At 41.8% G+C, this 25,584-nt stretch overlaps 1 protein-coding gene and 1 pseudogene across 1 annotated transcript; both read right to left on the minus strand.

Annotated features, from left to right (window-relative positions):
* Positions 1-41: 41 nt before the first annotated feature.
* On the minus strand, positions 42-19,639 carry LOC110558791 (large ribosomal subunit protein eL34-like; annotated as a pseudogene).
* On the minus strand, positions 18,976-24,843 carry Aard (alanine and arginine rich domain containing protein). Its single transcript, XM_021653903.2, has 2 exons — positions 24,284-24,843; positions 18,976-19,885 (listed from the first exon to the last, which is right to left on the minus strand). The coding sequence occupies exons 1-2, from the start codon at positions 24,623-24,625 to the stop codon at positions 19,730-19,732; spliced, it is 498 nt and encodes a 165-aa protein (XP_021509578.1). The 5' UTR covers positions 24,626-24,843; the 3' UTR covers positions 18,976-19,729.
* Positions 24,844-25,584: the final 741 nt, after the last annotated feature.

Here is a 25,584-nt window from a genome sequence, read left to right on the forward strand (position 1 = left end):
CTTAACCAAGCCTTGACTTTTTGCTTTAAAGAGCTGCATATTTATTTTGCTTTCTGGTTCTGTGCTTGTGCCTTCAACGCTTTCACAACGATTTTCTGCTTCTTGATGAGCAAAGACCACTTGATCCTGTCACAAACACACTTGGCACACATGGAACCACCATAGGCCCTGTTGCCATGCTTCTTTGGCTTAGATGAAATCATAAGGACTTTAGGCCTCACAGTATGTACCCCTGGAAGTCTGCCGGGGCACATACCACAAGCAGATTTAGGTGCTTTCCCAACTTCCTTGGTATACAGGTAAACAATCCTGTTGTCAGAAGTTAGAGACAGCCTATTTTTGTTAGAGGCTGCATTGTAGAAGAGCCAGTGACAGTATGTCAAACGCTGGACCTTTCTGAGTGTCTTTAAGCACTGTGCCCGGAAGACAAGATGGGCAAGTCATAAAACTGCATTTGGCTCTGCATCTCTAAAGCCCATTTCTTCAGCTGCAGGGCTGCCATTTGAGTCATGATAGTGGCATGTTTGTGTATAGAATGCCCCCCTTTACTTTTCTGACAATAAGATAGAGTTGTTTATCACTTTTCAAAGTTTAAAAGAAGTGGTTAAGTTGTACAGTCAAAAAATAAAAATAAAAACAACAACCTTTAGGGAATGAGAACAGATTACTGGAAATTTTCCTGACTCTCCCTTTGCTGAGTGAATCAGAGACTCATTTTATTCAATCTATGGTCCTTGTATTTAAATGCATATTTGCAGGCAGGCAATTTAGCAAGAAACTGTTATCTGGGACTCTGCTCATTGCCATTGTGCCATTGGCGGCCTTTTTATTGCTGTTGCTTTGTACCTGAGTAACAGCACCCTTTTCCCTTACTTCACTGGTAATTTTCTTCTATAATTAAGTAAATATTTTACAAGAACCAGATGTCACCCTAAGAATATTGGGCTTCTCATTCCTACTTTCTAGCATGGGTTCTCTGTGGCCAAATTCACTATAAAGTCCATCTTTTTTTTATAATTTCTCCATCCCACACAATCTAATGTGACAGTTTGGAATCCACTTGTGATCATGAAAATGAGACATAAAGGAGAAGGGGAGACAGTCTCTAAAGCTATTACAGATATTACAGAGTTTTCAGATTTCCCTTAAAGTACAACACATTTCCCTTAAAGTACAACACGTTTTTGAGATTGTGGCTTTATTCTCTACTTCTGCCTATTTCTACTGTAGACACCAAATTCTTGGCTTCTCACCTACACTAAGGAAGGCAAGAAACCAGAAAGAAAAGATCAAGAGTCACAACCAAACATGCTAGCCATTGAACTTGGCAAACCAGAGTTCATTCTGATCCACTGTCATGGCAAAAGCTGAATAACATTTGGGGGGGAGGGGGTTACCACGTTGCTTCTTTATCTTGGGCATCATGAATAATGATGAACACTGAAGCATAATTATAACCTCATAACTTCATGGACAAAACTGGAGGACACTGTGCTATGTGAAATGATCCAGGCACAGAAAGAAAAAGAGTGCATACTCTTATTTATATATATAATATTAAAAATGTCAGGTAGAATGTTAATGAGGAGAGGATATGAAGAAAGTGAAGATGCTGATTACAGAGTATAAAATTTTGGTTAGGAAAACTAATCTTTAATGATCTATCACAAAAACATGGTAACTATAAAAATACTAATAATACATGTTTCAAATTTGCTGAAGTAGTAGATGTTAGGTCTTTTACATACAAAAAGATAAGTAAAACAGTGATTGTTCACTAACATGATTTAATAATTCTATAATATCAACACCAAAATAGTCCACTCTACCCTATAAACATGCAAGATATGCAGTCAATTGCCAAATAAAAATACTTTTTGAAAGACATTAAAGAAAAAAAAAACCCTCACATCTTCTCCGTATCTTGAATTCTCTCTCTTCATAGGATCCAAGTTTGTCCTGTTTATGGCCATTAAAATAAATATCCCTGTAACCCTAATCTCCTGTGCGTACAGAATGACATCAGCTCCTATGAGGAGCATGAGAAGTGGGTGAAAGAGGGAAGGAGTAGCAGCTGTGCCATTGATTAGCTTTATCCCACAACAAATAAAATTAATCTCAGGGAACAAATCTAGTAAGGAAATTTCATAATATTAAAGAGCCTGGTCAATGGGAAGAAGTATTTGAGAACTTTTCTCCACAAGATTGACATAAAGAAAGAATAAGAGCTGAAGATATAACTCAGTGGAAGAGTATTTGTCCAGTGTTTGTCAATCCTAAGAACAACATCAGAAATAGGAAACACAGAGGACCTCTGAAAGACTCTACCCATCAGGGTATCAAAGCAGAGGCTGAGACTGATTTCCAAACTTTGGGCAGAGTGCAGGGAATCTTATGGAAGAAGGGGGAGATAGAAAGACCTGGAGGGGACAGGAACTCCACAAGGAGACCAATAGAGCAAAATAACTGGGGCCCAAGGGCCCCTGCAGAGACTGATACTCCACGGAGAGACTTAAAATCCCTGCTCATATGAAGCACATAGGCTGCTCAGTTTCCAAATGGGTTCCCTAGTAAGGGGATCAGGGTCTGTCTCTGACATGAACTCAGTGGCTGGCTCTTTGCTCACCTCCCCCTGAGGGGTGCAACCTTGCCAGACCACAGAGGAAGGGGATATAGCAAGTCCTGATGAGACCTGATAAGCTAGGGTCAGATAAAAGGGGAGAAGGTCCTCCTCTATCAGGAAGCTAGGGGAAGGGCATAGGGTGAGAAGAAGGCAGGTGGGTGAGACTGGGAGGAGATGAGGGAGGGGGTTGCAGCAGGGATACAAAGTAAACAAATTGTAATAAATAATAAATAAAAATAAAATAAAATGACAAAAAGAAAAACAAGAACTACAAGGGGAACAAAGGAACTAATTGACTTGAGTCAGCCAACATGAGCATTTGGGGGGAGCTGCATGTGTACATGTTTATGCGTATGTGTGTGCATGTGGAAATATCATTCCTCAGGTGATCCATTTTTGTCCTTGACACAGGATCTCTCACTTGTCTAGAACTCTCCTCAAAGAGCTGTCTGTCTCTGCCTCCCCAGCTGTGTGATCACAGGTATGTGCCACAACTCACAGGTATTTACGTGGGTTCTGGAAGACAAACTTTCACAGCAAGAACTTGATTTATCAGCTGAGCTGTCCCTTGGACCCTCGTTTGCTTGGGGTTTTTTTTGTTTTGTTTTGTTGTTATCTTGTTTTGCTTGTGTGTTTTGATGTTTTTAAACAGCCTTGTTTATGTTGATCTTGAACGCATGTTCCTCCACCTCCAAACTGTTGGAATTATAGGCATAAGCCACCACACCTAATCTGTGTGGTGCTGGGAATCAAACCCAGGGCTTAGTGTATAGTTGGAAACCACTCTACCCCCAAAATAAGATTGTTCTTTATTCCGCTTCTAGGGAAGAGAAAAAGAAATGCTTATAACTCTGAATTAATCAAGGGGAAGATAAAGCTTTGAACCAGAGTTAATGAAATATGGAACACTTCTATCACAGGGAGGTTGGGGGTTACAGTGAATTTTATTTGAATCTTAACAAAATGATTTCAGATGACATCTAAGTGGTGGACAAATAAAATTATATGAACTTCAGTCACTCTGATGTATAATATATTCAGGCTTTGAAGAATATTTTTAAAAATTAATGCTGGATATTATTTTTATATATTTTCTTACTCCATTTGGGAAGATAATTGGCATATTATTATGCCCTCAAACTTTTTTAGTTTCATGATTTTTAATTTTTTGAGTCATTGTCTCACTAGATAACTCTCGATTCCTGGTATTCTCTGTGTAACTCAGGGTGGTCCTCAACTAATGTCAGCCCTCCCGTGTCAGTCTCCTGAGTGCCGGGAACACAAATGCGTGCCACCACACCCTGGATGGAGCTTGAGAATCATCTGTTCTGCTGTTTGAAGTTCAGCTTTGTCGATCCTTGTCCTTCAGACACCCAAGTTCTTTGCTTCCAAAGTGAATATAAACCAACTTCACACTGTTGCTAGAAAGACCTAAATTAAAACACGTAAAATGTGTCTAGCAAATAGTAGGTGCTAAAAGGCACGATTATGTAAAACGTCATTTGTACGTGGATGGTTTGTTGTTGTTCTGTTGCTTTTCGAGACAGGGTTTCACTGTGTAGCCTTGTTTTCCTGGACTCGCTTTGTAGACGAGGCCGGTCTCGAACTCACCTGCCTCTGCCTCCTGAGTGTACATGCCTTTAATCACATAAACAAAAGGCATATACCTTTTGTTTTGTTCTCCTTTTTAGTCAAGGTATGCAAGATGCCAGCTCAGTAAAGTTAGACCTGAGTGTGTTACAGTCTGTCACCAAGTTACAGAGAAACATAGAGCTGTTCTTGACATCTTATTCTAGCTCCTGTGGCTGCTCATGGATTTATTTTAAAAACAAAGGGTTTTGTAAGGGGAACAGGGACTGTCTCTGACGTGAACTCAGTGGCTGGCTCTTTGACCCCGTCCAACCCCCGATGGGAGAGCAGCCTTGCCAGGCCACAGAGAAAGACAATGCAGCCAGTCCTGATGAAACCAGATAGACTAGGGTCAGATGGAAGGGGAGAGGGAACTCCCCTATGAGTGGACTGGGGGGAGGGGCATGGGAGAAGAAGAGGGAGGGAGAATGGGATAGGGAGGGAATGAAGGAGAGGGATACAGCTGGGATACAAAGTGAACAAACTGTAATTAATATAAAAATTTTAAAAATTTAATTTAAAAAGGGGTTGATTCAAGTCCTGATGGATTGTTGTGAGGCAGCCTTGCATTCAGAACCTAAGGGTTCTCTGTCCCTACCAAGTTACCTTGGAAACACTGTATGTGCTTCATAGGTAATGAAAGCTGTCTGTCCTTCACCAAGGAATTTTTAGATAGTATAGAGCCACAAAACAAGTCAAATTTGATGCTCATTTTGCTGTCTCTCAGAAACTATTATGGAAACCTGTTAAAATACAGCAAATGTCATTGTTTCAGGACACTTTTGCTTCTGTTTTAACTTACTGGCATCTTGGGTTTAGTTCACTAGAAAGTTCTGAATAAAGAAAAATTAATTGATTATTCTAACAACTAGAATGAATGTGTTCATACCTCAAAACATAAAAAGATGAGCTCTTTTTAGTTCCAGGTTTTATAAGTTGAAAAAGTCCATACCTTTCCAAATCAAATTTTGTGCAAATTTATTGAACTATCAAACTCCTTGCAAATTATACTAGAATTGCTTGAGCACATAGTATCTTTAATTTGTGTGAAGGCTGCTTGGAGAAAACCCTAAATAGTTTCACAAAGGTTATTAATCCTCATAGCAATCCTTGGAAGTTGTTAAAAAAAAAATGAGGCACACAGTATCGTTGAAGTAAATACTTTCTCATCAAATGTAAGTTCAGTACAGTAGTATAGCTGTGGTAGAAAGCAGTTTGACAGTCCCCTTATAAACTAAAAATAAAATTGCCACGAGTCAGTAATTATGCTGTTGGATATACTCCAAAAATTGGAAGCAGGTGTTTAAGTAAGAACCTATAGCTTATAACAACACTACTTACAATAGCCAAAAAGTGAAAACAACCCACCTTCCATGATGAGTGGATAAATAAAATGTGATACATCCATGCAAAGCAATATTATCCCGCCTCTAAATGAAACTTAGAAATCATATGCTAATAGACAAAAGCCTAGAACAAAACTTATGCTTCCACTCATATGAAATATCCAGAATTGACACTGAAGGAAGACAGAAAATTGATTGGTGGTTGTCAAGATCTGAGGGACGATCAGTTGTGTGTCAGGCTTCATCTGAAGGCTGTGATAATGTTCTGAAATAATAGTGATGTCTGTACAATGATACGAAATACTAGTGGTAATGCATGTGTTAGGGTTAAGTCTGATACTCTCTACAAAGCCCCCTATCTACAAAGCCCCCTAAAATCTAAGGGATAAATTGTAAGGCCCCTCTTGCTTCTCTTTTTGACCTGAGGCTCCAGATGAATAAGTAAAGTTCATCTAAACTCTTTTTCTGATTTCCCTCCAGGCTGACGGTCTCCTGAGCTCTCAGGCCAAGCCTACACTAAGCTCTCCTTGCCCCAGGCTGGCTCGGCTGCTTGTGGCTCTCCCAGTGCTGTGGAGGCACACTGTGTCTATGTTTTCTAACTTTTCTCGCTTGCTCCCTCGGCAGACTCATCTCCCTAACTGTGCTTCTTGTACCTCGCTTTAGCCTATGGAGGCGATTTTTAGGAACTGCTCCACCTCGGGTAAAAGTGTAAAATAAAAGCATGCAACCATTAATATTTAGACTTTATGATAAAGATCAGACTTTTTTAGATAGAAAACGAGATAAAATTGATAGAAAAAAGATAAAAAGGAGTTCTTTCCAGCACTAACTCCCCATTAATACCTATATATCCCTCTGTTTCTCAAAAGTAGCTGCTTCAATATTATTCTAGACTGTACTATAATAATGCAATTATTCTAGACTGTACTAAGCATACCCTAAATAAATACACAGAAATTATGAATACCACATGTGCATATACTCTTCTCAAATATGTTTAGCTCACTATTTGAAAGAATTTATAAAGTTGTTCTAACTGAATGTCTGTCTGCTTGAACTATTCTCTATTTACTTCTTCTCTGCTCTGCATAGATATCAGTCTAGGGATTTTCATACAAAGGAATCCCCAGTTTCTCCTGCCATTGTAAACTGGGAATGTAGCATCTTGGCAATTATGTCATCTTTTGATTACTCTGAGAAAAAAATCAATGGTTGACCTCAATTTTTTAAACAGATGTGTTGGACTTTCCCCTCTGTTAATGACAAGAAAGGGACCCTCTCAAAAAAGGATCCAGTTTGCTGTTCCATTCTATCCAGTATGACTGCGTTTTGTGGTCCATGAATTCATTGATCCATTCAGTGTCCCTGAAGGATGATAAGAGAGATAATTTCAGCTATGACTATATTTATACTCCCAGATTTAAAAATCAAAACATAAATCAAAAACCATTCAAACTATATGAAATTAGACACTAAGTCACAAAGGTCTATGATATCTGAAATGTGGAAAATAATTATGGTAATCCTTACAATTGACTCAGCTAACACCTTGAGCAATGCCCAGGCTTTTAATACATGTGGGGATCCTGATAAAGTTTATACAATTGACAACATGATGAGGCCTGGGTTGGAGATCAAAGGAAAGGGTACCAGAAAGGTGAGTAATATACAGAAATATTCTTTTTTTTTGTATTTTCAAAGGGTCCTTCTTGGTACCTTACGAGAAGACTTTACCAGAATACTTTACCAGAATATGTAGAAAAATGATTCACTATGAAAAGAAATATTAATCAGTTGAACCCAACCCAGAACAAAGATTTTAGAATTAACAGGTAAGCACTTAAAAACAAGCTTCCTAGAAGTATTTATTATAATTTACATCTGAAGTGCCCTCCATAGCCTTTTGTTTTGAGTATCTGTTCCCCATCTTGAACAGGTGTGGGGGATGGCATGTCTCTGCAACCTTCAAGGCCAGGTGAGGGAGGCATAAAGGCAATTGGTAGCTGGTGTTGGTTCAAAGTTCAGGAGGAATGGGATGAAGACGTTTCTAAGAACACAAAGCAAAATCAAATAATTAGACAGATAAAAACCCTACTCAATGAAGCAATATGTAATAATGCTCTACTACTTGACTCAGCAGGTAACAACAAAAACCGTAAAAGTAAATGTAAGGGGGGAAGTTACCACATTAAGAAGACTGAAGGTGTCCAAAAGAGCAAGCATAGGGAAGCTCACACACACCACTCTCCTGTGTCATTGCCAAAATACATAAGCTCTAAAGTCAGCAGAAGAAAGAAGCAATTTACAAGGTCAAGAAACAGAAAGTGCTTTCTTTGTTTCTTTGTTTCCTTTGTTCAGAGGATCAAAAGAAGTTGTGTTTTAGAATTATTTTATTAATACAACTTTTTATTGTATGAAAGTTTCGCTATAAGAAAAGTTCAATTTTAAGGTAGTTTTGAAATATATGCACTAGCTGTTCAGAGGTAATCTGAGTCAGAAATCATGGCTTGCAAGGCTTATTATAGTTGACCGACCTGGTCGTATTCCCTTTTACACACCAACTCCCTCAATGCTAAGGCCTTTCCTCTGCCATAGCATTTATCATATTATATCATCATTTCTTCTTGATCTGTTCTTCTCCTCCTAGTAACTGCTAAGATACAAGATCCATGATAGCTACAGCCCCATATTAACTATTGGTGTCTCAAACAGCATCTACCAAGGTGTTTATTTCAGCGTCAACACCAAACACATAACTAAAATGGCATCTGGCATCCAGTAGACAACAAAAACAAAGCAGAAAAAATGAAAGAGAAGGGAGCGAAAGGGTGGGAAGGAAGGGATAGAGAGAGAGAAAAATGGAAGGGGAAGGGAGGGGAGAATGTTGTGTATTTAGACTGATAAATTCATGCTTCTAGGTGGAGTTAATCCAAGGCAAAATTATAAAACACAAAGAACTTAAATGTAAAACATTTCCTTTTTTTCTCTCTTCTCTCCCCTTCTTTAATCAGTGATTGTAACCCCCATTGGCAATCCTAGTGTTCATTGTTTTCAGATTATCAACTAAAATAATTCCCATGAAAAGAATTCTTGACAACAGTGTTTCAAAGGATGATTCAAAAAAACTACCAGGGGAAAAGCTATTCTATTTTCCTTTTCTAGGGAGATTCATGAGTCCCTCCAGAGCTCCCCTCTTTACCTAACCTTTCTGGGTCTGTGAATTGTAGCTTAATTATTATTTTCTTAACAGCTTAAAAGTAAACTCATACCATATTTGTCTTTCTGGGTCTGGGTCACCTCACTCAGGACAATTTTTTTTTAGCTGCATTTATTTGCCTGCAAATTTCATGATGCCATTTTTTGTTTGTTTGGTTGGTTGGTTAACAGCTAACTAATACTCCACTGTGTAAATGTGTCATTTATCCATTCCTCAGTTGAGGGACATCTAGGCTGTCTTTAGTTTCTGACAATCAGTAATAAAGCTGCAATGAATATAGTTGAGCAGGTGTCCTTGTGGTAGGGTAAGAGTACCCTTTGGGTATATGCCCAAGACTGGTGTAGCTAGGTCTTGAGGTAAATCAATTCTTAATTTTCTGAGCATGTGGGATGGGAACAGGAGGGATGGCAGGGGTTAGATCAGTGACATGGGGAGAAGGATAGATGAAGAGACTGCAGGGGGAGAACTGAGGGAAATCGGGGATGGGGGCAGGATGGAAACCTAGCCCAGGAAAAACTTCCTGGAATCAGTGAGTGTGGCTCTAGTGAGGACTCCTAGTAATGAAGGATATGGAGTCTGAACTGCCAATTTTTTAACCAGGTAAGGCTTCCAGTGGTGGGTCTAGGTCACATTCAGTTGAGTTGTTGCCTGTGAGAAGTACCATGGAGATCCCTAAATAAACCTGGCTGATGCTAGGACAGAGAATCTCTCTCTCTCTCTCTCTCTCTCTCTCTCTCTCTCTCTCTGAAAACTGACAGCAGGGCTCCGTTGCCAAGTACATCTGCACAGCTTATTAAATATAGTCAATCTGGTGCCTGCACAGAAACTTCATACCTACATACTGTGTCTTTGATACAAGAAGATACACTGCAAGCTACAGAAAGACAAATCTGGGTATCAATATAGCCACAAAACTCTGGACCTACAATCTGTCCTGTCTACAAGACATGCTCGGGCAATGATGAGACAGAACTTGTAGGAGTCGTCAAAAACCGTCTGGATTAACTTGAGGTCCATGCCAGAGAGGGAGCCCATGCATGTACTACCTGGATACCCAGGAACCAGAGACTTGATAGCCCAGAGACTTAGGGTAGAACCAAACACTACTGGCAAAGAAAAAAAAATCTATGACAGGATTTGTAATGATATTCTTCTATACTCATAGATTGGTGTCTTACCCAGTCATTATCAGAGAGTCTTCCTCTGGCAGCAGATGGGAATGGGTTCAGAGACCAACAGTCAGAGAGAGTCTAAATTGGATGTCTGCACCAAGTCCCTCCCCTCAGAGCTCCCAGAATCCTGAAGAAGATGGGGAGGAAAGATTGTAGGACTCAGAGGGAATGGAAGACATCAGGAGAACATGGCCCACTGAGTGGAGTAAGCAGGGCTCATATGGGTTCATAGAGACTGAAGTAGAAAACATGGAGCATACAAGGATCTGCACCAGGTCCTTTGTATATATGTGATGGCTGTTAGCTTTGAGGTTTTGTGGGACTCCTAATAGTGGGATCATGAGTGTCTCTGACTCTCTTGCCTGCTCTTAGTACTCTTTTCCTCCAATTGGGTTGCCTTGTCCAGCCTTAATATGAGACCTTTTGCTTTGTCTTATTGAATCTTTTTTTTTTTTTTTGGTGGGGGGGGGTCCTTGGAAGCCTGCTGGTTTTTGTTTGTTTGTTTGTTTGTTTGTTTGTTGTTTTGGTTTTTATCCATTCTCTTGCATTTCAGGGGTTTTTTTAATCATTTATTACAATTTATTCAATTTGTATCCTGGCTGTGGGTCACTCCCTCATCTCCTCCCAATTCCATCTTCCCTCCCTCTTCTCCCCCAAACCCCTCCACTAGTCCACAGAGGCTGAGACTTATAGCCAAACTCTGGGAAGAGTGCAGGGAATCTTATGAAAGAAGGGGGAGATAGAAAGACCTGGAGGTGACAGGAACTCCAGACCAACAGAGCCAAAAAACAAACAAACAAAAAACCAAAAAACCTGAGCCCTGGAAGTCCTGCAGAGACTGATTCCCCAATCAAGGACAATGTGTGGAGAGGACCTAAAACCCACGGTTAAATGTAGCCCATAGACTCAGTATCCAAGGGGGTCCCTAGTAAGGGGAAGAGGGGCTTTCTCTGGCATGAACTCAGTGACTGGCTCTCTGATCACCTCCTCCTGGGGGATGCAGCCTTGCCAGCCCAAAGAGGAAGACAATGCAACCAGTCCTGATGAAACCTGCTGTTTTCTGAGGGGAAACTGAGGGAGAGTGAACCTGGGGAAGAGAGAGGGAGAGGCTGAGAGGAGTGTGGTTGGGATGCATTGTATGAAAGAAGACTCTATTTTCAATTTTCAGAGAGAGAGAGAGAGAGAAAATTCAAGGATAAAGAGAGCACTACAAGGAATTGAGGGTGATTAACTAAAAAAAATGTAGAGATCATTTTAAGTTAATTCCCTAACAGTTCAGGCAGTTAAAGCCCAGAGACATCAGTAACTCACTAGACATCACAGCTGGTTCAGCTCATTCCTGCACTGCCTCCTTCACCCCTAACAGGATACTCTCCATAGGAGGTAAATTCACCTACTGGGAGAAAATGACAACTAGAAAAAGCAGGATGAGAGTGTCATTTCTAAACACACAGGCAAGCTTTACTAATATCCCTTAATTCAAGTTCTCTTGCATGTGTATGTTAGCTTTTAATGCTTGTTATGTGGATACGAGTGGGAACAAATGTGGGTATGGACTGTGAAACTTAGAAAGGAGACCACAAAAGGAGAGAAAGGAATGTTAAGAAAATGGGAGAGGACAAAAGAACATATGAGACATGAAAAAAAGAAATGAGGCTATGAGAGACTAGTGGAAGGCTACAAGAGGGGAGTCAGGATGGGAGAAGAGAGCAGGAAAAATCTACAAAAACAAATTTTGTTTGAAAATGATGAATGAAACCTAATACTGTGTATTCATTTTAAAAATTAAAATGAATGTCGTTAAATTAGCGTCTTCAAGTCATTCTCCTTCGGAGAGCTGGTGTAAGTTTAATAAGCTATCCGTTATTACAGCACCTGCTAAATTTTGTACCATAAAGAATTTGGCAAACTCTGTGGTATTAAGAACTCATATGAACCACACATGCAGTACAGACAAGCACTAGGCCTGTTCAACTTACCCTGTAACCTTGAAATATTTCTTTGTGTGACAGCTAGGGTAGCTGGACCCCACAGAGGTTTAGAGTGACAACAATTCTCACTACCAGTTTAGAAGGTCTTTTTATAGAGACTCAATTCTGACTGTTTTATGATGGTTTACTAACCTCTCATGGAAAATTTAAGAGCTGATAAACCCTTTGCTGGTTTTGCTGCCATTGAGTCCTAACGCATTTTAGAAAAATAATTCAACCTGCTTCCTTCAATTGCTTTACAGTAAAATGGCTTCTCTAGTATTCTGGAGACATGTAGAGATCCTTAATCAGCAATATGTACTAAGAAATACTTCCAACAGTCAACATTTACTGCAGAATTCCAGAGAAGTTCCCCTCCAACACATTCTACCTGATTTCTATTGCACAGGATACAATTTCACTAAAGGCACAATAGCCATGGTGTCTGGTGATATTTACAGATACCACCATATAGTGCTCCATCATGAGTCATTGTGCCACAAAGTTATTAGTGTGTCAATCAAGGTGCTGTAAGCTACAAGAAACTGAACACTTAAAATAGATGTGGTCTAAACAAATATGTTTTATTGTTCTTATGAGTCTCTCAGAGCAAAACTAGCCAGAAGTAGGCAGGATTGAGTCTACATCTCAATGACTGATAGCATAAAGTCACTGCATTTGTGTGTGTGTGTCCTTCTGTCTTCTCATCCTCAACAGGTCTGCATGGCTCCCTCTTTGGTCACAGAATGGCAGCAGGAGGTAAAAGCTTTTTGCTGTCCTGTAACAATGTTTGTAAGGCAAGAAATACAGAGTAAGAGGAGGAGTATTTACTTCCTATCTCTACTTTATAAGGAAAGAATATTTTCAGAACCTTCCCCAACCATCATTCCCAGTAAATTTATATTTTATTGAACAGGACTGGATTCCTCATCCCTTATGCACTGAAAGAGGGGATAGAAAAACCAACAATATCATTCTCAGCCTCTGTGGTAGATGCAGTCACTTCTGTTAGCCAAGAATGATGAGTAAAATGCCTGTAGTTATAGTAATTATTTTTTTAATTAACTTGAGATTTATTTACTTTTATTTATTTTTTTATTAATTACACTTTATTTACTTTGTATCCCCCTGTAGTTCCCTCCCTCCTCCCCTCCCAACCCCTCCCTTCCTCCCTTTACTCCACGCATGCCCCTCCCCAAGTCCACTGATAGGGGAGGTCTTCTTTTCCTTCCTTCTGACCCTACTCTGTTAGGTCTCATCAGGAGTGGCTGCATTGTCTTCCTCTGTGGCCTTGTAAGGCTGCTCTCCCCTCAGGGGGAGATGATCAAAGAGCAGGGCAATTAGTTCATCAGAGACAGTCCCTCTTCCCATTACTATGGATCTACTTGGAGACTGAACTGCCATGGGCTACATTTGTGCAGCGACTCTAGGTTATAATAATGATTTCTGAGAGTATTCTAGCCACTTCGCAGACATTAACCCATGAGCTCTGCACAACAACCCATAGATAGCTGTGGCTATTACCATTTGGCAGATAAACAAAATGAATCCCAGAGGTACCAGAGACAGTGACAAGGTGAAGGGGCAGGATTCCATCCCCACCATCTGACAATAGGGCTCTACATCATGATGTACTACAGTCAACTAGTATTATCTACTTAAGAAGCTGCCCCTAAGACACGCAAGTGTTCTTAGTACTTATCTCTCTCTGAAGTTCAAATGAGACATTACTTCCCCTCAGATGCAGCTACAGATTGGGAGAAGAGCTGAGGGATGTCAAAGACTGACCAGAATTATTCCTGACATAATAGCCTGCAACAGCTGGGACAGTGACCAAAACAAGAGCTGAACCTGGCAAGATCCACTTCCTGGCCAGATGTTGTGATAAAGAGATAGTAGCTAACACGGGTCTCAGTTGAGTCCAGCCACAGCAGGGAGAATTAGATGTTTCTAGTTCAAAGAAATGCTTTAGGGGTCATTTTTACCTTCCCTCACATATATTAAACAGATATATACTGTCCAAAATCTCCCAACTAGATTATGTAGGTTATAAGGCACAACAAAGTAAGACTTTCATTCAGGTGGACTTAATTCCTTGAAGGAATGCCTTCAGTGAAGTCAAACTTAGCACTCCAAACACACTTCTGTTGTAATTTTTGTGATAATATTGAATTTATTTATTCATATGTAAGTCTATTCATCCAAGTCCTGGATGTACTTCTGAACAGTTCCCAATAGCTGGCTTCATGGTCGGTGACAAGTTTTATCCCTTCCCAGATATTTTCTAAAATGAGAAAAGCAATTGTTTCCACTGCATGGAGCTATTAGGACAATTCAGTTGAACTGCACTGAGCACTGTGTGCCAGGTCCATCCAGGGGCTGGAGAGTGGCAGATTTTATTCATTTTATGCCCCCCCACACACTCTTTATTCTCATGTTTGGGGAACTGGCTTAGAGAAGACTGTCAACAGAGTATTTAAGATGTAAAGATTCAAGGTGAAAAAGGGCACACAGAAGGTACCAGTCCAAAACAGTAGTAAGATTCTGTAGAACTGAAAGTATAGGAGAAAATACACACACACACACACACACACACACAGAGAGAGAGAGAGAGAGAGAGAGAGAGAGAGAGAGAGAGAGAGAGAGAGAGAAGAAAGACCCTTCAACAGAAACTCTTCAAAACCAGGACCTGGGGAGTTGGCCCAGTCATTAATGCACTTGGAGCACATTCATGAGAACCAGAGCTCTGGTCCCTAACGCCCATATAAAAACAGGGCATCACAGAACACATTGCATATCTGTTACCCAAGCAGGGACAGGGCATGTTCAGAGACAGATGGATATCTGGAACTTTGCTGGTCAGTCAGCCAAGCCAAATAAACTCAGGGTTAGGGAGAGATCCTGTCTTTAAAACTAAGGCAGAAAACAACAGAGGAAGATGCCCAACTTTGACCTTCTGAAACCACAGGAACATGCACACACACACACACAGACATGCACACACACCTGTACAAAACCAGGTTCTGGGCTGTGCTGATTAGTTTTAAGTGTCAGTTTGGCCCAATCTAGAATGACCTAGAAAAAGAGTTCAACGAGGGACTGTAGAGATCGGGATGGGCTGTGCAGATGCCACTAGGGATTGTCATGATTATATTAATTGATGTGAAAAGACCCAGGCAGTGATTCTCGACCTGTGGATTGCAATCCCCACAGGAGTAGCATATCAATAAGATCTCCTGCATATCAGATATTTACTTTACAATTCGTAACAGTAGCAAAATTACAGTTGTGAAAGTAGCAATGAAATAATCCTATGGTTGGGGTCACCAGAACATGAGGAGCTGTATTAAAGGATTAGGAAGGATGAGAACCACTGACCAGACACAATGTGGGCAGCATCACTCCCTGGATTTGAGTACCAGACTGTATAAGAACAGAGTTGGTGAGCATGATTGCATCATGTCCCTTTGCTCGTCAGTGTGCACATGATGTGACAGGCTGTCTGAAATTCTTGCTGCTTTGACTTCCTTGCAGTGGGGCACAACCTGGAATTGTAAGCTAAAGTAAACCTGCTCTCCTCTAAATTACTTCTTGTCAGGGTATTTTATCACACCAACAGATGGAAAACTATGATACAGGCCCTTCAACGTGGGCTCCACAAGATGCAAACAAAGCAAGCAGCATCATTAGAGAATTTAGATAAAGATAAATTTTTTAGGCACCTAACAAAGGTATGAAGCATATGGTTGGTAATAGCAGAGCTAAAACTAAGCGCCAAGGTCAGGTGGTTCTTCAAACAGGTCCTATAAATCACTGTGAGGATTAAAAAAGATAATCCAAATGCGGTCCTTGGCACAAAGGCTAGTCCAGGAGTGGTGGCTGAAACCACTGCTAGTTTCATTATTGCCTGTACATTGCACATATCCCTTTTAAATGGAGCTCAGTGGAGACAGATGGTGGCACTACAGTTCCTAAAGAAGTTGCGCCCCTAACCCACAACATTCATCAGCATCCAGAGAACATGGACAGTCTGCTCTGAGGGTTCATCCATCTTGGAGTTCTATTGCCCCCACCCCAACTTGGTTGAGGTCAATCAGGACCCAGAGGTATGCAAGGTAACCCAGCTTCAACCCTAAACCTAACCACCTTTCTCCTTGTACCCCAACCTTCATTAAAAGCATGGGCAAAGAGGCATTGGCAGCAGCAGCAACCACGAAAGCAAGAAAGCATCTGGCACTGGAGAACACTGTGCCAAGCCCCAGGCCCAGAGGGAGTCTGCCGTGATTACAGTGGTAAATAAACAGACTTGATGACTATGCTGGGCACTGGACCCTGCCAGAAAGGGACAGGGCAAAGAGGATTCTTGTAATTACACTAGTGCAGGCTCAGCTCTCATGAGGTTCTCCACAGCAGACTCGTCGGTCCCCACGCTGGGTCCTACAGCAGCACCTGTTCTAGCAGAAGCAGTTTGGCAAGCCAAACAAAGCGTGATTCATGCAGGCCACCTGTAAAGGAATATGATGCCTAACAACCTGTGCAAAGCTCCTAATTGTCTTAAATCACTTGGCACCTCTTTACCCGGTGGGTGCTAAACAAGCAGCATTGAGTGAAAGACCATTTCCTGCTAATGCAGTTTTATCCCCTACCCCATAATTTAACACTGTGAGAAACTGGGCCATTTGAAAACCCGAAGCACCGTATTTTCACCCATGAACTCGTTTTTAGTATCTCTTCTGTTGGCCCTCTCTCTCCACCCTAGTTATAAACATCTTCCTTCCTTCGGCTTTTCGGTTACTCCTTCCCTACTGCATAATTTGGGTTATAATTATTTTCTCATTTTCCCCTCCAGCTGGCACTAGTCTTGCTTGCTTCTGTCACATATATCTCTAAAACATCACACTGTTGCCCTAGCTTATTTTTAAGCGCCAGAAAGATGGCCCATCCTCACATCTCTCAGGAAAGTTTTCCTGATGACTTCCCGTGAGTCTCCACTGTGGAAGGACGGTACAGCAAGCCAACAGTGCACAGCTGCGCGTCGTTGAGAAGAAAAGGCAGGAAAGCAATCTTGTGCCTTCTGTTACTGTTATCAAACAAGGTGGCTGATAACTAGAGCAGAGGTGTGTTGTGAGAGTGTTCCAGGAGTCAGGTACCTATTGTATTTTGATCTTGCACTGCCAAAATCAAAGGCTAACTTCACTGCTTAGGACTTTCATAAGACACCCTTGAGACAAAGAGTTTATTCTGTTTCTGCACCTAGAGCCCCTAAAAAGACACAGTGGCCTGTTGTTTACCACTAAAAACAGAAAAAAAAATTGTGGCAAAACTTTACGATAAAATACTGAATATTTTCCCCTTTTGTCTGACAATGTAAGTACCAACTCATTGACTTTGAAAAATTCTGTCAGGTTTTCTTCCTTTTCATGTCAACATACATTACCAATAGAACCAAAGCATGTAACTGAGTACTACCAGTGTCAGTAACCTGCACTCTTAAAGAGTCAAGCTTAGAGAATGACTAATCTTCTGAACACAAGATCAAGTGATTTATAAACATTAGCCTTAATGTACTTGAGAATGTCTGTTCCTGCACTTAAGTTGAAGCTTTAAAAAGAATAGAGTTTACAAGTAATATCACCAACTCTTTCCTCAAATTTTGTGTACAACTGGGCTTAGAAGATAGCACGGTGGGTAAGGGCACATTTGCAACCCAAGCTTGACGACCTGTGTGCGTACATACTCAGACACTCATGCAAAGCTGGATGGAGTCGCATTTGCATCTACCATCTCAGTGTGACTCTTTGGGGGATATGGGAACCAGAAACAGGACAGCCCTGTCTCAAACAAGGTGAAAAGGGAAGGACTAATATCTGAAGGCTATCCTCTGCTGTAAATATTGTTTTTATTTCCTCAAATGAGGGCATGAGTTGAGGGCCATTCCCAAACCTTTCTAGCCCTTTTTGAATTCTTGCTAGCTTATTCAACTCAGCTATCCTGGCCCAAACTCCTTTCCCAGCTGACTGATTCAAACCGGCTTCTCTTGCATTCTGACTGAATTGCTCTGCCTGGCCTCAAACTAATCCTGGGAATATGTTTTAATCTTATGGTTCCTTCTCATCCTCTTGCTTGTTCTGTCATCACCTGTATCTAGCTTGTTCTTCCTGCAACCTGTCTGTGTAAAACTGTCCCAGTAAAACGCTCAGTAAAAAAAAAACCTCCCTTCTCTTTCCCTTCTCTCCTTCCTTTCTCTCTTCCTGAGCATATCCTATCTCTGACTCATTCTGTCAAATCTTTATCTGATTTTTTGCCACTTTGGCCCTCAGTTTCAAACATGGCTGCTTCCTTCTATAAATTAACCTTACCTCCATTGCTTGGGATTAAAGGTATGTACTACGGGTATGTCTGTATTCCAGCCAGGTAACATTTTAATCCAGCGTTTGTCTGCATTACAACTGGATCACATAGACCTAGAAGAACCCTTGCCAGGGAAGCCATGTTGGTAGATTAAAATTCCTCCACCCTAGGTACTCACACAGAGGAACAATAAACAAGCAGCCACATATCCTGCATCACAGCACACAAAGCCAAGAGCTCATTTTAGATTTTAAAGAAATCCAGTGTCCAGATGTCAGGGCACTGCCTACTACTAAATCAACAATGTCTACAATGATTACTTAATTCCCCGTGTCATAGAGAAAAGAGATTACTTACCAAGATGCTGGAATAATTTACTTATTGGGAAAAAGAGTTAAAAATCAAACTAGACTTGATCCAGACAGTTCTTTAATCCTTACACCCAAGTTGCTCTTCTTTCTTCTTCTTTTTAAATTATTTTTGGATGCTGGAGCTTGAACCCAGGGATTCACACAGGCTAAACAATGCTGCAAATCCTAGCATTTATTTTTAAGAAAAAGACTACCTCCTTTCTGTTAACTTCTGTCTTAAGAACTAATTTTAATTTTAATTAAAATTATACACATTGTCATAATTTCAAAGATAATAAGCATTAGGAACACCAATTAGATCTGCAACTATTTTTATTAATTTTATTTTTGCATTGAAAAGCACTTGTAGGGTACAATTAGATCTTTTAATTCAATGACAAGAATCATTTTAACTCCTAAGTTAATTGAGCAAAAGAACTGTATTATTTAGGAATTTAGGAGTGTAAATCATGAAATTCAAACTTTAATCAACTGAAGCAAAAAAATTTGTGAGAAGAATAAGTAGCACTTCACGTTTCAATGACAGCAAGGCCTGGACTCCATGACCACATCCAGCAAGAAGGTGAGACACCCTGAGTGCAGGCCCCATCAAGAGCTTGGCTGGAATCCAGACACAAGCAATTCTCAATTTCACAAGTACTGGATAGGCTACTGGATCAACCAAAAATAAATACAGTCAAAACAAGCACAGATTCTGCAAATTCACATGATACTACAAAAAGGAAGGGAATATGCAACGGTTTAAGCTGGCAGTAAGGCAGTCTTTCAATGCTTTGGGTTTTCTTCTTCCTCCTCTTTCCTCCTCACCCTTCTTCCCTTCCTCCCACTAAGACAATAACCAGTCAAGCCAAAGAATTTCTAAGACTTCAAAAGAAAAACGTTTCTCTTCCTTTTTCCCCCACTTCCTCCTTACACCTGTTTTCGCTGGACGAGTCGTCCCTCAGAGCGCACTTGCAGCATGGCTAGTGTTAATGCTAGCACGGTTTCAGGGTCGCCTATGTTGCAGGGAGTGTTCGGAACTGCTCAGGAGTTGCGAGCTTAGACTTTCGGTTACACGTTTCCGTACTCGGTATTCATCGGCTCCTCTTGCGGGCTCTGGGATTTGGATGAATGCTCCATGTCCTGCTGCTTCTTCAGCTGCTGCATTTTCATGTTTAAATCCAGTAAAGTTCGGGCCAGCTGATGGTTCTGGAAACGCAATTCCAGCTAAAAGAAAAAAAAATAATAGTAATAAGGGATTTTATTAGTTTGAGATATAGATCAAATGAAACTGCTCTCTAGCTGCACATGAGAAATAAGGAGTAGTAGGAGAGGAAAATAAGGTAGAAAGAAAGATGTATTCCTCATCTTATTCTCCCATTCTGACTACTGGGTCTGGCTATCAAAGTAGTTTTTTCTACAACAAGGTAAAATCCAGATAAATAAATCGTTTTTGAAATGGCCTTGAAACGAAAACAAAAATAGCTGATGCACAAAGCTGTCCTTGTGAAAAATACCTATGCAGGGAAGGCTGTTTTCAAGCAATGGCGTGTGATCACAATGAAATCATTTATCTTTATGAGCTTTCTGAGCCACGGGATAACTGCCTGGGGCCACCAGAGTGCTCAGAATCTAGGCCCATTTACTTGATTACTTGTCATTTCAAGTTTTCAGGATTTTAAATGGTCTCCCTGCTGAGTAAAAACATATAACGACACCTCAGAGGCACATGTATAGTTATATGTCCTTATATAATCTAACACTTTTCGCTCTAGAACAAAGCCTGTTATATAGCAAGGTTGATTCATAACCTCCTCCAATGGGAGTTGATGAGGCCCTCGTGTGTTCAAATAAAATTTTAAAAATTACATCTCTAAGGACAGGTTACTGAGGAGGCAGTCCACTAACAAAGTTTGCTCCGGCTGTATTACAGCCTAAAGCTAACGATCAGCTATTTGTGTATTTTTCAGTTCGGTCATGCTCCGTGCAGTCTGTAAAACAACATTTTCTGTGCGCCATCCCCTATCAGCCCATCAACAGTCACCCTCAGGATAAGCCACTCTAATAGTAAACTGCAAATCCTGCACGGGTGATCCCTTCTCAATTTGGAAAATGAAATATTGAGCAGAGGTATCTTTTTATTTTCCTCTGACAGTTATTGTTTTATTCTTCCGCACTTGGAACCACTTCTCTGGAAGCAAGAATTAGAAATGATAAAGGAGACAATCCAAGGCACCGAGAAAACAAACAGAAGCAAACCACAGTGCAATCACCATAAAAAGACCCCAGAATTTACAAGACTGTCCTCTGATGCATGCCTCGGGCTCTAGAATCCCACCCTCCTCTTCTAGCTCTGTGACACTGTGTCCAGGATAGCTCCTATCACAGGTGGCCAGACACCTTGCCAATCTCCAAGGAAATGCTGTCCTGAAACACACCTCCATCCAGCCCCTGTGTTCAAAGATGCACTTTGCCACCTCTCTTTCCTTGGCATGCAAATAGGTATCAATACTTTCTGAAAAGCCTCCTGTAATCACGGTCAGCCATCACTGCCTCTTACTCAAGCTTCCATAGCATTCCATTTACCTTCCTCTGATAACACACAGATTACACAAGACTGATGCTGCTGAGGGTGGACTCTGCTACTTCTTAAGGAGTGCATTCTCACTTACGAGTGCATTGCCTAGGCACTCGTAGTAGGTTCCCTGTGTCCGTGCTAAAAGACTGAGCGAATGGAGAGATGAATCAACGAGGTGATAGATGTCTGTCCTCTACCTTCATGCCAAGTATCAAGAGGTAAAATTACTGATAATGATTCACCCATCTAAGTAAAGTATGTGTAATTCACACTTACTTAGGAAACTCAAACACTTGTGGTTTCTAAACTTTTTTCATCATGGATCCCTTTGAGGGCCTGATGAAAGCTCCAAAATTTCCCTGAAAGGTGAAAAAAAAAAAAAAGAGAGAGAGAGAACTTTATTACACCTAAAGAAACTAATCAAGAAGGAGGATGTCAGCTAAAATGCTCAACCCCCATTCAGAAAGGCAAAGAGGATGGACATCAGAAGAAGGAGAAAACAGGGAACAGGACAGGAGCCTGCCACAGAGGGCCTCTGAAAGTCTCTACCCTGCAGGGTATCAAGGTAGATGCTGAGACTTATGGCCAACCTCTGAGCAGTAGAGGGAATCTTATGAAAGAAGGGGGAAATAGAAAGACCTGGAGGGGACAGGAGCTCCACAAAAAGCTAACAGAACCAAAAAGTCTGGGCACAGGGGTCTTTTTTGAGACTGATACTACTCCGACCAAGGACCATGCATGGAGATAACCTAGAACCCCTGCACAGACGTAGCCCATTACAGTTCAGTGTCCAAGTGGGTTCCACAGTAATAGGAACAGGGACTGTCTCTGACATGAACTCATTGGCCTAATCTTTGATCACCTTCCCCTAAGAGGGGAGCAGCCTTACCAGGCCACAGAGGAAGACAATGCAGCCACTCCTGATGAGACTAGGATCAGAAGGAAGGAGAAGACCTTGCCTCTCAGTGGACTTGGGAGAGATATGCGTGAAGAAGGGGGAAGGAGGGTGGGACTGGAAGGGGAGGAGGGAGGTGTTTACAGAGGATATAAAGTGAATAAAGCATAATTAATAAAATAAATAAATAAATAAAATAAGGACTTTATATACATAGAAAGTTTTAGATTTAACTCCAGAAGTCCTAAGAACTTAGTCAATGCCACCCACTGGGAAGAGTAAGCCAAACAGAACATATGTACATATCAGCATGACTGATATGTTCATTATTGTCCCTAAGATAAACACCATTGTAATACATGATGCTTGTGTATATCACTCATGGGAACACTAATTTCCATAGAGATTCCGCTAATGACCAGATCAAAAACTGCTTCTAGAGATGATGATTCTGAGGTAAGCATCCACTCCTGTGCTTCTTTCTTATGATCAGCCACATGGACAAGGGAATTTCTGAAGATGCTGATCACCACCTATCCCCCAAGGAAACAGCATCCAGTTATAGATAAAATTCACTGCTTCCCTTCCAGAACAAAATTCTTTACTTGTTCATATCTGTGTTTACATGTGTGAGTGCAGGTATGCTGTGTCATAGTGTTCCTCTGTGGAGGGCAAGGAGTGGCTTTTCTCCTGGAAAGGACCATGCATGGAGATAACCTAGAACCTGACATCTTGTGGGAGCTGGGGATTGAATTCCCGTCTTCAGACCTGTCCATGAGCGCCTCTAAAGCACCTCTTGCTGGCTCAATTATCGATATGTTCATATTTGTCCTTTTAGGCACAACATCAGCTTCCACGATGTATAATAATTATAATAGCAACAGTCAATAAAGAGTAAATATGGCTGTAGCACATCATATAATATTATCTCATATATAATTATTATGGTAATCTCATGACACTAACTCTACTTTACAGAGGAATAAACCAAAGTCTACCAAATAATAGTCGCAAAGCTGTTGGTCCATTAAGTATTAGCAGACCCCATAATTCCCTACCTTCTCTCACCCATAATGCATTACTTTTCTAAACCCCCTATTGATGAAGCAACTTGCTGGAATGCTAAGGTTAAAGGTGCCTCAGAGCTTGTCCAGCTTGACCTCGATATGAGCCAGCAAGAGGTGAGGGGAGGGGCTGCATATCCCAGCTCAGACGCAGAGGGGTTCCGCTAGGCCAGGCCTACGCATTCCAGTGTGGCATCCAGGCCCACAGCACGAGCCTCCCGGTGTGTAGTGAGGTGGTTTCACCAGGCAACATGGCAGCTTCACCCTCCAGCTTCTTGGGCTCACCATTTAGACACTGGATGAAAACCAGGGGTTCCACACCATAGCTAGATCAAACTCAGATTGTTATCAAATTCAGATTGTTAATATGGTTAAATTGGATTTACTATTTATCGTGATGCCCTTCTGAAGGCCAGAAAAGAAATCGCGCACCAGCCAAGGTTTCTTAACTGTTCCGAATGAGTACTTAGTTGTCACATTCGTTGCAGAGAACTCTCCAAGTCTCCTTTATGCAGCATCCCTACGCGTCGCCATTTTAAAGTCTGGGTTCTTTATATTGTCCTTTTCAATTTGCCTAATTTAACTTTTTTCACCGATAAAAAAAAAAAGTCATCTAAAGTATCTACATACACTCCCTCCTGTTAAACGCACAGTCGTTTTCCTGAATTCTCAGCAAGGGATAAAACTAAAAATAATTGACAAAACTTAAGAGTTTCTGATGGAATTATTCCATCCATACTGGTCGTCGGTTTCACTGAACTTTTTGTTTATGCACGCTAAACATAAATACACTAAGAGTTTGCAATGGGGAAGCTTCTAGAGAGTAGAAAACTACAGAAACAGAGTGGGGAGGGGCTCCTGGCGTCTAGGCCAGTCAGTGGACTGTGGGCCCAGCCCTAATCCATGGAGCTGTGACTCATGGAGGCCTCAACACTGAATCCAGGGGAAATGGGTGCCCAGGAGAGAACTAGCTCCCTCCCCGGCAGCAAGCCCGTGGGGCCTCTCAGGGACCTCTTAGGGGCTGGGCTCCAGCTTCGGAGCTCAGAACTCCGGAGCGCCAGGCCCGCCGCCGCACAGCCCGCGCTCACCAGCTCCGCGCGCAGCCGAGCCAGGGCGCACTCCATGCGCGCCCGGCTCCGCTCCTCCCGCGCCGCCGCCGCGGCCGCCGCCACCGCCGCCACCGCCTCCCGCGCTCGCCGCGCGCGCCCGCGTGCCGCCGCCCGCTGGAAGGCGCGCTCCAGCTGCCTCCGGAGGTGCTCCAGCACCGGGCTAGGCGCCCGGGCCTGCTCTTGTGCCTCGATGCGCCAGGTGCCGCAAGGGATGCGGTGCACCGCGTGGAAGGCTGGGGACCACAGCGCAGCCCTGCCCGAGACTCCGTAGAGTCCCCGGGACATCCGCTGCCGGCAGTGGCTGTAGTCACCCAAGCCCATCGTGGTCCTTTCTGCGGCGCTCTGACTGGGGATTTGGTTACAAGTTGGAGCTTTTTAAGGCTGGTCTGGGCGGGGGCGGGGGCAATTAACGGAACAGGCAGGACCCTGGCAGTGGACGCTGTTACTGCCCGGCCACTCAGAGCGCCGCTCTGCAACTAGTCCATCTCCTAAGTCTTCTCTACCTCATAGCAACAAGAGAAGGAGGCCTGTGACTAAAGGTTCGACTGGATCATTTGTTTCCAGCCCTTTAGAGCTGGGCTTTGAGAATGCGTGGAGAACGGGACACATGAAGGCGAAAGCCGAGGAACAAGCTGAGGGTTTGCAACGCAAAGAATGTTGGATGCAAACTTTTCCAGTTTACCTATTTCTTAGTTCTGTGCACTTTTGAAATAGTTTCTGGCGTTTTATGCTTTGAGCATTGTGCCAGGTGTGATATAATCCAGACGCCCTTCTGACCCCATACTCAGGAATTACCCATAGTCCATGGGGAGAAGTTCGGCCCAGTTTGCAAGTTAGAATAGTCTAATTATCTTTCTAGGATCCCAGCAGCCCGGAGTTCAGAAACTTGGCACTTCTCTCTGTCCTTGATAACTTCCTGTCATATGCATGCATATGTATTAAAAGATTAAAACGAAAAGAAAAGAAAAAAAAAAAAAACCTTACTCCAAAGTGTACTATTGTATAGTCCTCCGTCCAGTGTAATGAGTTGAAAATAACTGTCTGCAGCATGCAAACCATATTTTACTGCCTCTTTTGGAGCTAATTGAAAGTTTCTTTACAGGAATGAACAGTCAAAACGTCCATGATCATAGACAATTACAATAAGAAGAAACAGCCCTGGCAGAGACAGTCACTTAGCACTGTCCCCAGGGAGTCAATGGTTCCTTGCTGAAAGATTTGTACATTTCTTGAAATGTCAATGGTAGGTATAAAAGATAACGAGAGCTCACTTATAGTAT

Source organism: Meriones unguiculatus, chromosome 8, assembly GCF_030254825.1.
Source record: "Meriones unguiculatus strain TT.TT164.6M chromosome 8, Bangor_MerUng_6.1, whole genome shotgun sequence".
NCBI lineage: Eukaryota > Metazoa > Chordata > Mammalia > Rodentia > Muridae > Meriones > Meriones unguiculatus.